The 13,812-nt window shown below is 39.4% G+C and overlaps 1 protein-coding gene across 5 annotated transcripts in view; it reads left to right on the top strand.

Annotated features, from left to right (window-relative positions):
* The window catches only part of DIP2C (disco interacting protein 2 homolog C), a 310,293-nt gene that overhangs the window by 207,734 nt on the left and 88,747 nt on the right, over positions 1 to 13,812 (top strand). For all 5 annotated transcript variants that reach the window (XM_051812854.1, XM_051812853.1, XM_051812855.1 and 2 more), the window contains 2 exons: positions 9,315 to 9,406; positions 13,259 to 13,369. In XM_051812854.1, the coding sequence (XP_051668814.1) occupies positions 9,315 to 9,406; positions 13,259 to 13,369 (203 nt within the window). The remainder of the gene's footprint in view (positions 1 to 9,314; positions 9,407 to 13,258; positions 13,370 to 13,812) is intronic.

A 13,812-nucleotide genomic window follows, 5' to 3' on the forward strand; every position in this document is an offset into this window, starting at 1 on the left:
ACAGCTAGCAAATGTACCCCCTTGATATAAATTTGCCAGGATATATTTCAGTGTGATCTCTGATATGTTGTAGTTCAGTGTTTACTGCCTGACAATCTATTGCAACCAAGAAAGGCCAAATAAAAATAAACATAAGGATGTCCCCGACAAGTAAGTCCCATATTGCTTCTAATTTTGCGATATTCAGGGGACATTTGGGAGACGTTCAAAGGAATTATTATGAATAACTGTCAGACTTTGAAGGCAAGCTGGAACATTTCCATAATCTATTGTTGTGGATATAAAAAAATATTTTGCTTTTTTTATTTCTACCTTCTCAGGGACCTTGAGTTCTGAGCAGAGAATGTTGTTACATGCTGTGATATAGAGGTCTGTCTGTTTTGTTCAGTGCTGAACATTCCTTTCGATTCAGGAGTCAGACTCAGTGAAGGTCCCTGGCCAAAAAGATGTCTGCTGCAAGTTTGGCACTGAAAATAAAGGCTTTTAAAGCATAACAGAACCTTTGCAACTGAGGGTCATGCATGAAACATTTTCCCTTCAGGTGCCTTAGAGTTAAGAAGTTACTTAATTTAGGGGGCAAACATATGATTCACCACTGATGAATGTTTTTCTTCCTTAAGGACATTTTCTTGGAACTAGGGAAGAATTTTAAAGTTTGTGATTACATGTTTGCAGAAGAGAAATTCATGTCATCTACTGAATGCCCTAAATAAATTGGACAGGAAAGGAAATTAAGATGTTACTGAGAATCAGACCATTTTTCTGAATTTGGGATTCTGTCCAGAGAGTCTGAGCATATGTCCTGCTTTGCCTGAGGCTGTAGGCTGAGCAAATCAACCTGAGGAACTCATCTGCTTGGCTCACAGAGCCACCTCTAGCCATCTCTGTCTTTAGATAGCTCTTTCCTCTTCTAAATTGTCTAAATCCTGAGACAAACAGCACTAAAATTCATATTTTCACACCTTTCATTTGGCAGCACTCTGAGATATGGTTTTACTGTTGCCTTTCAGTAGTTTTCTGAGGTCAGAAAAAAATTAGTTCTTTTTTTTTTCTTCTTTTTATAGATAAAAGAAATTACAAACCAAAACATTTCATAGATTTACTGAATTCTCTGCTAGCTGCACTTCAAGCTGACATCCTTTTTCACTGGCAATGTCCATACACTATACCATAGCAGTTTTCTTAAATGACAGGTGCTTTTGAAATGTCCTTAACATTACAGCCACCTGCCATTTTATTGGTGGCTTTATGTATGATTTTGCTGTTGCTAGTCCTCCTTCTATGTTTGCAATATTTCCTAGTGATGGCATTTTTTAAAGTTGAGCATTACGAGACATTAAGCCTTGAACTCAGCAAAGCCACTCCTACTCATGAATTTTTATCCCTCTACATAGTTCCAGTGGCCCCAGTAGTAATAAACTTTTGACAGATGAGCTTAATCATAATCCTACCACATGGTTTTAATGTGACACTGAATTTCCTCATGTGCATGCTATGATCAGGTGACTAAAACTTTAAAATATCAACATTGAGGACATTTAGTAGCCTCTGATTTTGTACGTCACAGTTATATTTAGGTTTTTTGCCAATCTAAAGAAACACCATTACCAGGAATTTTCATATATTTGACAAGTATGCAAGAGTTCTAAGAATAATTCTAATTTCCCAGAGTTTTGGTCTTTGACATGTTGTTAACATGGTCACTATGCACCTTCTCTTGAATATTTTACCTCTGTTTACTGTTTCTGCTTCAGTCTCTTCTCACATCTCTTGTCTTTATGGAAATCCTCTTCCTTTATCCTCCGCCTTTCCAGTTAAGAGAAGGCTTTTGATCCCTACTTTTTCATACTCAGCATCTTCTCTAGTTTCTTGTCTGCATGGATGAATTGCAGCTTTGCCTGCTTATTCCAGACTTCTTTCCATCTTTTCAAGATGGATTCCAGGAGTGTCTCTGTAGCTGTCAGCTAGGTCATAGCCCATCTGAGTAGGAGTTCTAATTCCCTTAACAGCAACATTTTAATCTCTTCTTTAGTGGATTGTTGCAGATGGTATTGCCTTCCCGCCCATCTCTTGGGCTGTAACAACAGTATCATACACAATGCTGACATTATTTATTTTACAGTAATTCTGTGTCCAAACCTCACAGGTTATTTTAGGAGCAAGTCTTTTCAAATGCAGGCCTTTTGCCACATCTACATGGTGAAATCTCATCCCATCTGCCACTTTGCTCTTAGTTCTTAACATCAGACTCTCTCTGGCCCTGAAAAATATTGCACCTATCCAAGATGCCTTCCTGTTTGCCCTTGGTGGCCTTGCATTCTGAAAAGGAGCTCTCTGACAGTCCACAAAATTCTCCTTCTCCAAAGCCTTCCTCACAACTCCTTTGCTGTCCTATCCAGAGACATCTGTGAGTGGTCAGACCAATGGCCAAGCTGTGATATGCCATGGCAGACAGTGATAGATTGGTGTTGTAAGACCACCTGGTGTGATTTTCTGGACTGAATTTTTCTACCTAATGGTAGCTGATGTGGATATATGTTAGTGTGACTTTAAATGGTGAGTGCTTTAGATTGTGAAGCGCTGCTGGGCCATAAGGGAAACTAGTTTAAAGAACTTACTCTTTCAGCTGTTGCTTAAAATCAGCTCTGCCTTCCCATTTCTCTGCAAGAATTCATCTAATTTGTAATGCCTTGTATCTCCTATGTCTTTTTTAGAACGTGTTTTGAGCTCCTTGTCTTCATAGCGTGTCAGGACTTGTTTTGTCCATGTGTCTGAGGTTAGTGGAGATAGGAAAAATGTATAACTGCACTTGTAGACTTGATCTTTATTTTCAAGAAAGTGTTTGATGCGTTTTGCCTCAGTTCTTTAAGTTCTTCTCAGTGCCCCAGTTGTAATCTTTATTTAATGTACTCAAAACTCTTAAATTCTTTCTAGTCAATGAAACACTATGAATATTACTTATTTCTCAAATATTTTGTTCCTCTGGGAACTTGTTTAAGTGGAGAACATCTTAGTTAAGTTATTCTCAATCCCTTTATAAATCAAATCACTGAATATGCATAAATTGAAATGTCTGAGATATGGGAAGGAAATATGTCTTTATCAGGTTTTATGTGAATCTGAACTCTGACTAGAAACCTATTACATGCTTTGAAGAGAAGGAAGACAATTTCTGACTCAGATAAAGTTAATCAGAGTAGTCAGGCATCTGGTTTTGGTATTAATGATGAAGTGCTTAGTGATTTCTTAGAGGACAAATGTGAATAAAGGACAATTAGATCCTATATAGTTCTTACGCTATCACAGTCACTTTTCTTACTTAAAATGATTCTTCTAAAAAGAATCAGAAAGGCTGGGGAAAAAGTAAAAAGCTGAAAGTAATTTAGGAGTGAGCAAGTTTGGAGCTTTCTTATTGTAACCATTATTAAAAACAACAAAATGAGCACCAGTTAACTTTGATTTGAAGAATCTCATTTCCTTTATCTAACACTTTCCGTAATCAGATTTTTTAAAAAACATTTCCTGTAGCTCCAGCGTAGTGTTTCTTTCCCACATCAGAGGCCCACTGGAGACAGCAAGGCTAGCAAAAAAGAGCAGAGAAGACTCTCTGGACAGAGGATCATTTTTCCTTTATCCATTTGGATTCTGTGGAGAAAGAAATGCTTGGAAAATGACTTTTTTTTTTTTTCTCAAATGAATTGCCAATTTAAAAAACAACCTTAATGCAACTGTAAACATGTTGAGGCCAAAGTAATTGTGCCTCAGCAGGGGTGATGTCGCTTATACTGGAGATATCCTGGCACGCCTGAAAGTTAACAACAGGTCAAAAATAGGCTGCCCCAAGCAATGCTGCACCTGCACCCCTCCCCATCCTTTCTGTGAGAATCTTCTAGGCCAGGAATTTCACTATTAACCGAAGGACAGGGACGGATTTGAGACTCTTGTGATCAAGTAGCTACATAACCAGATTGTCCTTATCTCTGAAATGACTCAGTGCTCAGAGATATGGATAGTCATGGTTTAAGTCTCTAGATAGATATCAATCTTATGATTGTTTAATACTTTAAACCTTTATTTCTTTAGTAAAAAGGTAGAAAATTACTGCATTATATGATTCAGACTGCAGCATCCAGCACTGTTATAGCAAGGTTACCTCTATTCTGAGTATGTCTGGAGTCTTTTATTCTCTGCAACAGAACATTGTTGTTCTTTTTATTTGGATTATTTTATCACAAAATACAACAACTTCATTTGCTCCTCAGGGTGAATCTAAAGAGTTTATGAAAAAAGGGTGAACAGAGCAGCAGAGCTGGGACTATTCCGTTGCAAAGCAGAAAAAGAGCCGTACCTGCATATCGTTAGGAAATTTGCCATTCACACCAGATTTAATAAATACTGTTGTTTCTGTTTAATGTAAGGAATGTTGTACTGTGATACTGAGAAAATGAATATTTGACAAAATTATTTGCAGTTAAACTTTGGCAGTCTCGCAGTTGCTGAGCACGGAGATTGGTAAGCGACCACTGGTTTGGTTTTGTTGAGTTAGTGCTGTGTGGTTCTGAAAACCGTCCTGGAGATGATAAAGAAATTCGTTGTGGTTTGTTTTCTCTCTGAGTTTTCTCCTTTATACAGCTTTTCTCTTAAAACCTTCTTTACATTCAACACAGACATTTAGTCCTTTTAAAGATTTGCAAAGGAAGGGGATTTACTTCAGTGTCATGTGGAAATCATCTAATTTTTGTTAACAGATCCCTTTTTGTGTGGTTTTTAATACCTTGTGATTTCCTTTACCCTCATGTGTTGCTTAACTAGATGGGACTGGGTATTAACTAACTATGCTTGCTAAATTTTAGTTGGTTAAAGATACTGCCCTCTGAATAGACTGTTAAAAAAAGAACAAGATTGAATACAAGCAAAATGCAAGATATATCATCGCTGGTGTAGAGTTACTACTGCTCAACTAAAGGGAAATTCCAGTGGCAAGAGAAAATGGACTTGCCCCACATGGGTGTTAACAGTGTTTGTCACAGCTGCCAGAAAGCAAGATGCTGGTTTCCATCCTGTCCTACGGAGCATATCTGCATATGTGAAGTCTGACAGATATGGCTCAGATTCAGAGGCATAATGGTACTTGCTCTTACTCACTGGGCAGTGGAAACACTCCACTTAAAGCCCTCCCTGCATAAGCATGCTGCTAGGACAAGAGAGTCTGGCAGCAGCACTGGGCAAGTGACAGACGTGGCTAAGGGAGATGCAATCATCTTTAGAAGAAGATTTATTTCAGTAAATGCTTAAGCAATAATAATTTAGGCAATGATAGATGCAGAGAAAAGCTTAATTTCTTACCATCTTGTGGAGTTATACGAGATCTTAGAAAGCAGCACCACAATTAGCAGCTCCATGGGAGGTAGGAACAATGCTATAAATTGTAGTAGCAACAAGGTGTGTGTTAAATGCCTGTTGTTGGGGTTTGTTCCACATACACCTACCAGTCTGCTTTGTTTGGGAAATACTTTTGTGACCTAAAAACTGAGGGGTAATTCAGGTTCTTAAATGTGTAGTGCCCTGTGTTACCCATGATGTGTGTGTGACTGGCAGTCCTTGCACAGAGGACCTGCAGAGCCTGGGCCCCTTCTGGAGGGTACCCTTGTGCCTTAAATACCACTGAACACCTCTGTAGATGACATACCTGTTCTTCATTTTTAAATGCAAGAGAGTTAATGTTGGGCTACTGACATCAGAGCCTGGAAGACACAAATCCTGTCCCAGTGCAGCGGGTAGGAGTGTTGTTCGAAAGGACCCCACTGCAGTGGAGATGTGGGCAGGAACACGAAGAGGAGGAGGGCTTGTAGGGTCTGGTGTTTATGACAGGGAAGCAGCAGTGCTGCTCAAGTCTCCTGCTCAAGCAGCACATGCTCTGTCAGCTGCAGAAGGGGCCCAGGATAGCTCCCTGCTGCAGAGGCACGGCTGGAAGAGAGGAGCTTCAGCACTAGCTGGAACACGGGCAGGTCCACTCACTACCAAAGCTATTGCTTAAATTTCCCTCATCTGCCCCCCTGCCTTCAGGCCAACTCATTAGAAGATTAATGGCAGTGTGTTTATCCGAGGAGAGCTGGTGCTTCACTGAACTCTGTCTGAGGACAATGGGATGTATCCCCAGTGGCTGCAAACAGCCAGCTTTCTGCTGCAACCCATGTAATGAAGATGGTTTATCCTGCACGAGGATCGGCCGGGCGGTGCTAAGCCCTGTCTCAGAGCCTTGGATGAAGCACAGCTGGCCTCCTTGCCAGGCCTCCCACTCCCGCAGCACAGATGTGGCACTGCATGGAGGTCACAGCAAGGTCACAGCGTCAGGATTTGTGGGAGAAGTTTTAGCAATCGGCTTTTTCCCAGCGATGTCTAATCTCTCAAGTTTGCAAAGGAAGAATTACTCTGAAGTGCAACCTAGGCAGAACCAAGGAAGGAAACACTTCAAAGATTTCCGTCTTTATAACATCCTCTATTCCTGAGGGCTTTTATCCTGCAGGCGTTTAGCCCTTTGTGTTTCTCAGTGATGTTGGAGGAAGCAAACAGCCAAAGTGGCAGAATAAACCCATGGTTCAGTCCACCCCTGGTCAGAAACTTGTGTCCCATCCAGCAGCCACTGATCTGGCCCTGATCATCCATACATTCCTGGCTCCAGATTCTGGATTACTGCTCCTTTTGTGGCCCTTTTTTAATTTACTTTTTTGGAACACAGTCATATACCCTGCAGGAAAACTTAGAGGCTTCCTGTTAAACACGATTCAGTTCAAGATCTACTTGGACTTTGCTCTGCCTGCTCGTGAGGATGCCTGGGGGTCTCTGCCCGCCCCCAGCAGCCCCTGCCCACCCTGGAGCAGAGTTGGCAGCAGCTGGGGACAGGCAGAGCTCACAAGGGTTAGAGTGACATTATAGAGCTTGTAAGACCCTTATATTCCAGCTCCTTTCCAGCTGAAGGCAAACTGGCTGCTTCACTCTAGTTTTCCACAGTTTCATATCCAAAGGCACATGCATGGCCAGTTACCCCAGCTACTTAACAAAAGATTGGTATCACAACAGCAAACAGAGAAGGAAAGGGCTGTGGTGACAAAAAATTCAAGTCTTTTCTGACCACTAGAAAATATTATGGGCCTTTTTTGTACATTTCGAAGTGTATACAAGCAGAAAGGTGAGGAATTAGGAAGGCAGCCTTGTATTCTCCATGTTTCAGAAGCTGAAATAAAATTTTGACAATAAAAGAGCATCATGACAAAATGTGTGTAAAGATTTGATTATTTAACACTTTACTAGAAAGTGCTCCTTTAAATTTTCTCAGTTTTTGAGAAAACTTAATTTCTGCATTTAGCCAGATTTCTTAGGTGGAGATGATTGTACTTGTACCTGTGTACTTCTGAAAGAATGTGCCTAAATGCTGTAATATGAATAGTTCTTAGATTTTAAAGAAAGTATTGTAAGATGGCACATTTGATAGCCAAAAAATTAGTGTATGTCACAAATGCAAATGTGAGACTTGTAACAGATTTAATCTCTATAGTTCAGACAGAACTTTTCACAGCAACTCCTTATGTGTCTTGAAAAAGAAATTAAAAATTCAATGTTCATTTCAAGCTTGAAAGTGTTTTGTGTAAAGATGGTTCTTTTTTGCAATTCAGAACTTTTGCCAGGCTTTTGATTTCCATTCTCCAATTTCCTGTATCATTACTAATTGCTCTTTTAAGTTTGTTGCCACTGAAACTTTAATGTTGGAAAACTTTAAGAAAAAGAATATTTGCTTTCTTAAAGCATCCTTGTTTTTATCCTACTCACTTGTAAAGTTCAAGTGTTAACTGTAGCAGCAGGGATGCTTTCAAAGATCTTCTTTCCATCAAATGCAGGTAGTTCTGCCACAGCACCGTGAGGGTTAATCCTGCAGACATATGCCTGTATCTGTGCTGAGTTTCCAGTGGAACAGAATCAAGTTGTGTTTCTTTCTGAGCATCAATACAGTTCAACATGCAAATACTGGAGTAATTTTGAATAAATTAAAAAGTTTGCAAAGGATAGTTTGATGATACAATATTACTGGTTTTGTAAGAAATAACTGCATTTAGTACTTTCTTAATGAAAAGCAGCAGAGACCCTTCCAATTTTCCTTAAGTGGAAAAAAAGAAAATCTGGCCTTCTCATCATACTTTATATTTACATCAGATTTGCACTTAAAAATAATTCAGTAGTATTGCATTTTATAACCAGGATGCGGAGGAACTTATTATAGCAACTGCTTGGCTTAGTTATAAATAGCAATGCTGCATGTTTGGGAGCCTGAACTGCTGAACTCCGTAGGTAATCTGTTGTCAGAACCTATTATCGTTTCAGTTATTGGTGACCATGAATTAAAGATTTGTTACTGTCAGACTGAATACTGCTTGAAGACAGTACCTTGGGGCCAGCCAAACACAAGGGTTGTTAAACTTGGTATTGTTCAAATGAAAGTAACAAGATCTCTAAACAAAGAGCATCTGAAAGAGCAAAGGTGCCAATTGTTGAAGGATTAATGAAAGGCGTGTGATGTGGGCGTATTGATGAGATAATTTTTTTTTGTTGTATGTTGGGATGAGGACTTGATAAGGATCAGCTAAGCATGGTGCTGGAAAGATAAAGCAAGGGAGAAGAGAGACAGTAAGGAAGGGTACCCAGGGCAAGTGAAATAAAACTGAGAGAAGGGAGGGTATGGAAGCAGATGAGAAGAAAAAGCCAAGTTAAATGAATTAAAAGTGAAACAGCCATATGGATGTGCTAAGGTTCAGAGGGTCCCTGCTGCTTCAGTGTGCCCCATTGGATGTGGGGTGTTTTCTGTTTGTTGGGGTTTTCTTTACTTTGTCTCTGCTGCTTGGGATGCCTTTCCTTTTTCCTTTGGTGGCTTGGGGTATGAGAAATGCCATTGGGAAACCTGAGTATCACCCTCAGAGGTCAGTCTGCGCTGAAACGTGACTTGTCCAAATTGCTACAGTGAGGTATCAGGGTGATGTCTGGACTTGATGATTTTCCAGACCCTTCTAAGAGTTAGATTTTGGAGTCGAGATCCAATTTTCTCCAAAGTGAGAAACGTCTGCCACAAAGAAAACTAATCTTCCTTTGTCTTGAAAAAAGAAGCTGATAGAAAACTTCTTATGAGTAGTGGTGTTGTATTTAGTTGGAAAACTAATATAAATGTTCCTACTTTGTTTTTTCCGTTTCTCAGGTATTCTTTCTCTTTTATAGTCTTGTAAAACATAAGAATTTTTAAATTAATTTCAAAAATTTTATGTTAATAGGCAAACTTTGGACCAGAAGTATGAAGGTTGCTTACAATATACTACACAAATTAGGCACAAAACAAGAACCAATGGTACGACCTGGAGACAGGGTGAGTATCTCAAAGATTTTTAGTTGTTAATAGTTCAGACCCAGTGTTGACAAAGAGAAAATGAGGTATTTGGGGTGCTCAGAGGAAATTAGTGAAGTGAAATATTAGGGAGGGGTGGGAACTGAAATCTGCTGTTTACTCAGAAGAAGTCTGATCATTCAGACAGATGTTTTGAACTGCATAATAAATAACCTGAGCTGGTACTCCCTGAATAGTAACTTGAAGTTGTGGCAACATCAACAATAAACATTCCCATGGAAAGTGATTTTTGGACACAGCACAACAGTCTGTTTAGCAAAATCTTGCTTATGGAGCCTGGAGGTGTCATGTGGATAAAAAACTTACTTACTAATGACTTTGTATTTTTTGAGATGGTAAAAACAAGAGGAACATTGTGGAGGACAAAGTCAAGCAAAGTAAGCACATTTTGGCAGCCAGTTAAATAAATGAATGATGCAGACTGGTAACACAGGGAATATTTCCACTCCTAGTTCCTGATGCTGCTACTGCTAGAGGCTGAATCTAAGTGAATGGATACAACCCACAAAGAGCAAGAGTTGCAAAGGTAGCACTTTAAGATGTTAAATGAAGACAAGAACATCCTATGGTTTTGCTAACAATGTACTTACAAACCTACCCCTTTGTCTGCCAAGACTGGCTGAGCCTACTGCCCTTTTTCTCTTCCGGAGTGTGTCTAGAAAATTCCACAGGTCCCATTCCAGTTTGGATTTAAGCTGTGGAATGGATATTCCAGAACAAATTTGTCAGAAATGCAAATTTTAGTCTCCTGTCCTAGTGCTTAGTGTTGTGAGTGTGGGATTAAGTCTGTCCCCCAGAGTCTGATAGGAGTTCTCAAACTCTTGGTTCACTTGATCCTCTCGTGCCACATGTGAGAAACACACGTGTCTGAGAGCTTCAAAAATGAAAGAATGCAGTAACACTTTCCAGAAGGAAGAAAGAAAAAGAAAAAAAAAAAAAAAAAAAGAAACATGACAGTCCTTCCTCTGTTTCTTTTTGAAATAAATCATAAAGAAAATAACTAAATGATCTCTAGATCCTTAATCTAAATTGCTTCCTACAATGGCATTCATCCAGGACTAGGATCTGAAGAATCTCTTTTACTTGACTTACAATTCTGTCTCTAAGCAACAGCAGAAGCAGCAAGTTGTTCTGGTGTACACATCAAAACAGTCCACCCAGAAAGCTCCAAAAGGAATAAAGTTCACATATGGGCAATGTGCATCTCTCCTTCTCTGTGGTGTGCTGCCTGCCTGTCTTTGTAGTCATTTACAGCAGCGGTCACTGGCATCTCCTAACATTAAGAAAGGATTTGTGGATAATTCAGGCTGAAGGCTGGAAATCTAGCTAGTGCAGGAGATGTAAAGAACAAATTACTGCTCTGCTAAAATAAGTCCACCTAGATTAGAGTGAAACAAATGTTTACAGCTGAGTGCTGAAAGCATATGTTTTGTGTTGTAAAAACATCTTGCCTAGCATCCCTGTGTAACAGGAACGTGATCATATGAAGCAACTTCACGTTGAAGATGAGGTGTTACTGCACTTCTGCTCTACGCTGTGGTTATTCTGGCTCTTATGCCCCTGTTGTAATAACATAAAAGCTTTCTGAGCTTTTTGAAGGTGACTTTTTATTCTGGCATAAGGTATTTTCTGCGACAACAGTTAAAGGCAGTTTTTACATACTAAATTAAACACGGCATATATTTCTGGTCTTTTCTAAATGAGAATGTAATTTTTTCCTTATGTTAATATTAAAATATTTTATTTTTTCCCTTTAAAAATCTCTTCTATCAATACAATCTCTATTTTTCATGATTACCATTACCTCACCTCTTATGTACTTTGTCTGAGCCAAAAAATAAATGAATGTGCCCGCATTTCATTCCCTGCTTCTGCTATTATTATACATGGCAAACTGCATTTGCCTTCTATAGTAACTTCAGAAATTTAACCTTACATCACCCCAGACAGCTACCTGGAAATTAAGCTTGTCCTCTGAAATATCTACTAGATAACCAGATTCTCATCTCTTAATATGCACTGTATGATTTGTTTTCTTTCAAGCTTAGCACTTTTTGCTTTTACACACATTATTTATTTATTTGGTACAAGTCTGTTAGTGATTAATGTTTTTTGGAGAGGAAGTTAATGCCTCTTTCCCACTGGACTTCAGTGAGATTTTTTTCACCTCTGTCAGCTCCTTTGCAAAGATTCCTATCCAAACCTTCACTGCTTTTAAGTAAACAGAGACCAATGCAAAACCCACAACCCTCAAAGTATCTTTTAGGTTTTTCAGATGTTTACTGGGCTCAGCAAACAGGATTTGCACCTGGCAAAATCCTTGTATTTCCATTTCCCTTGAGGCTGTTTATGGTTTGTGCCTGTAGAATGCATACAGTGAGTTCTGCACTGCCATGTCCGGCACTTGGACTGTTTAAAGTGCAAGTGTGCAGACAAAGTAGCCATGTATTTGCTCTGACTCTAAACCTTGATGAAATTAGAATCTTAAGCTTACAAACCAGGTATTTCAGACCGACTTGGACAAGGTTGGTTAGTGTTCTTCCAGTTTGAAGAAATCCAGTTAATGTATAGAAGGTGACTATCTTAACTAAATTCTGGAAACACTTATAATCTCCAGTAACTGAACCTTGAAGTGTATATGAAAACATCATGATTTTACTTCAACAAAACTCCTATGGATGTCAAAGCAGTCAAAACTCAAGAGCTATTACATAGTTTCAGGAAATTTCAAGATGCTGTAATAATACACTCAGGTCCTGTGTGTGGGTCCAAAGGAATTAGGTTTGAAATCATTCACCATGCCTTTTGCATGCCACTTCAGTTGACCGTGCAGGATAGTTACCAGCTGTGTTACAGCTGTTTAAGACAAGAGCTGAAAACATCCACTGGACTGAATCAAAACAAAACTGTAGACAGGATCCAGCCACTGAGGTCATTCACCAGCAAGTGAGAGCAGTAGTATTCTCTGCCCTTGCAGGAAGAGCTGTGGTCTCTGTAAGCTGCTGAATCCTCAGCAAGAGCGTGCATCCTCACCTCTCCTTCCCCTTTGCCTGTGCAGGATCTCAGACATTGTCTGCACTGCCTGCAGGACTAAGCTGCACAGTTCAGCATGCTGGGGGAAGGAGGGCACCTAGTGAGCATAGTGGTGATTTGCTGTGATTGGTTTTGGCATTCTTTTATCTAAATAATTCCCCAACCCTAGCCCTGAAGCTGTGAAGTTCAACAAATCCACACCTAGGTTGGGGTGCGTCATGGATATGATAGTTTGCTTCTAGGTATCAGCTATTTGTGTGCACACAGTACACAGAAACTTCTACACTTGGACAGCAGTCCAGTCCTAAAATGAAACTGTTGCCTGAGGCAAAGCATAGTGAAACAAAACAATGTGTTAATGATTGACCTAATGACATAGTAAGTCTGCGTAATCTTAACTGATCACACCTCCACTTCAGTTTCAGTAACTTCAACAAATTATTATAATAGAATCTAAAATTCTATTAAATCCATTTACTTGGTTATTTAACACTGATAAAGCAATCAGTTAATTGAGAACCAGATGAAGGGTGTTGTCAACATGGGAAACAAGACAACATGAAAATATTTAGCTACATTGTAAGTGAAAATGTTCATAAAAGGAATATTTTTCAGGATAAATTCCTTCTGATTCCTCCTTTGTCTGTCATTAGGCATTTGAATAGTTATCTTAGAAGTGCTTCAATAATCATCTCTATCCAAAAGGAATCATAGAAGCTTCAATTATCTTTGTTTTACACCTAGGATAAAATATTTTTAATCTACATCTCTCTCTTTTAGGTAACGCTCGTGTTTCCTAACAATGATCCTGCTGCTTTCATGGTGGCATTTTATGGCTGCCTGCTTGCTGAAGTTGTCCCCGTCCCTATTGAAGTGCCACTTACAAGAAAGGTAGGGAACTGAATTTCTTCTCTATACTGCATTTTGAAACTTACGTCAGAATAAATCACAACTGAACATAGCTTTTGAGTACATTTTTGTGGTTAACTAACTCTGAATCTGAGGATACAAAGATAGTGCTGTGTGGTGAATTATATATAGTTCCTTCTTTTCTGTAATGGAAAATCTGAAGATGTGCTTGTAGTTTCAGCAAATGCAGATCCACATGGAAAAGGAGAGGAAAATTTTCCAAGACTGCAGCTCTGCCAGTCCTAGATGGATTATCTTTGTAGCCTTTCAAAACATTCTGGTGTTGGCCACTGACAAAGAACCATTGGCAACAACTGCTGATTTTCCACCTGTCCCTGCAACCCAAGCTATGTTATAATGCCACTAGTGCTGTGTGTGCTACTTCAAAGCGGTTACGGAAATGCCTTCTCCTGTGTCTCTCTGTG

The sequence above is a fragment of the Manacus candei genome, unplaced genomic scaffold (assembly GCF_025592945.1).
Source record: "Manacus candei isolate 608988 ecotype Guabito, Panama unplaced genomic scaffold, ASM2559294v1 h1tg000089l, whole genome shotgun sequence".
NCBI classification, from domain to species: domain Eukaryota; kingdom Metazoa; phylum Chordata; class Aves; order Passeriformes; family Pipridae; genus Manacus; species Manacus candei.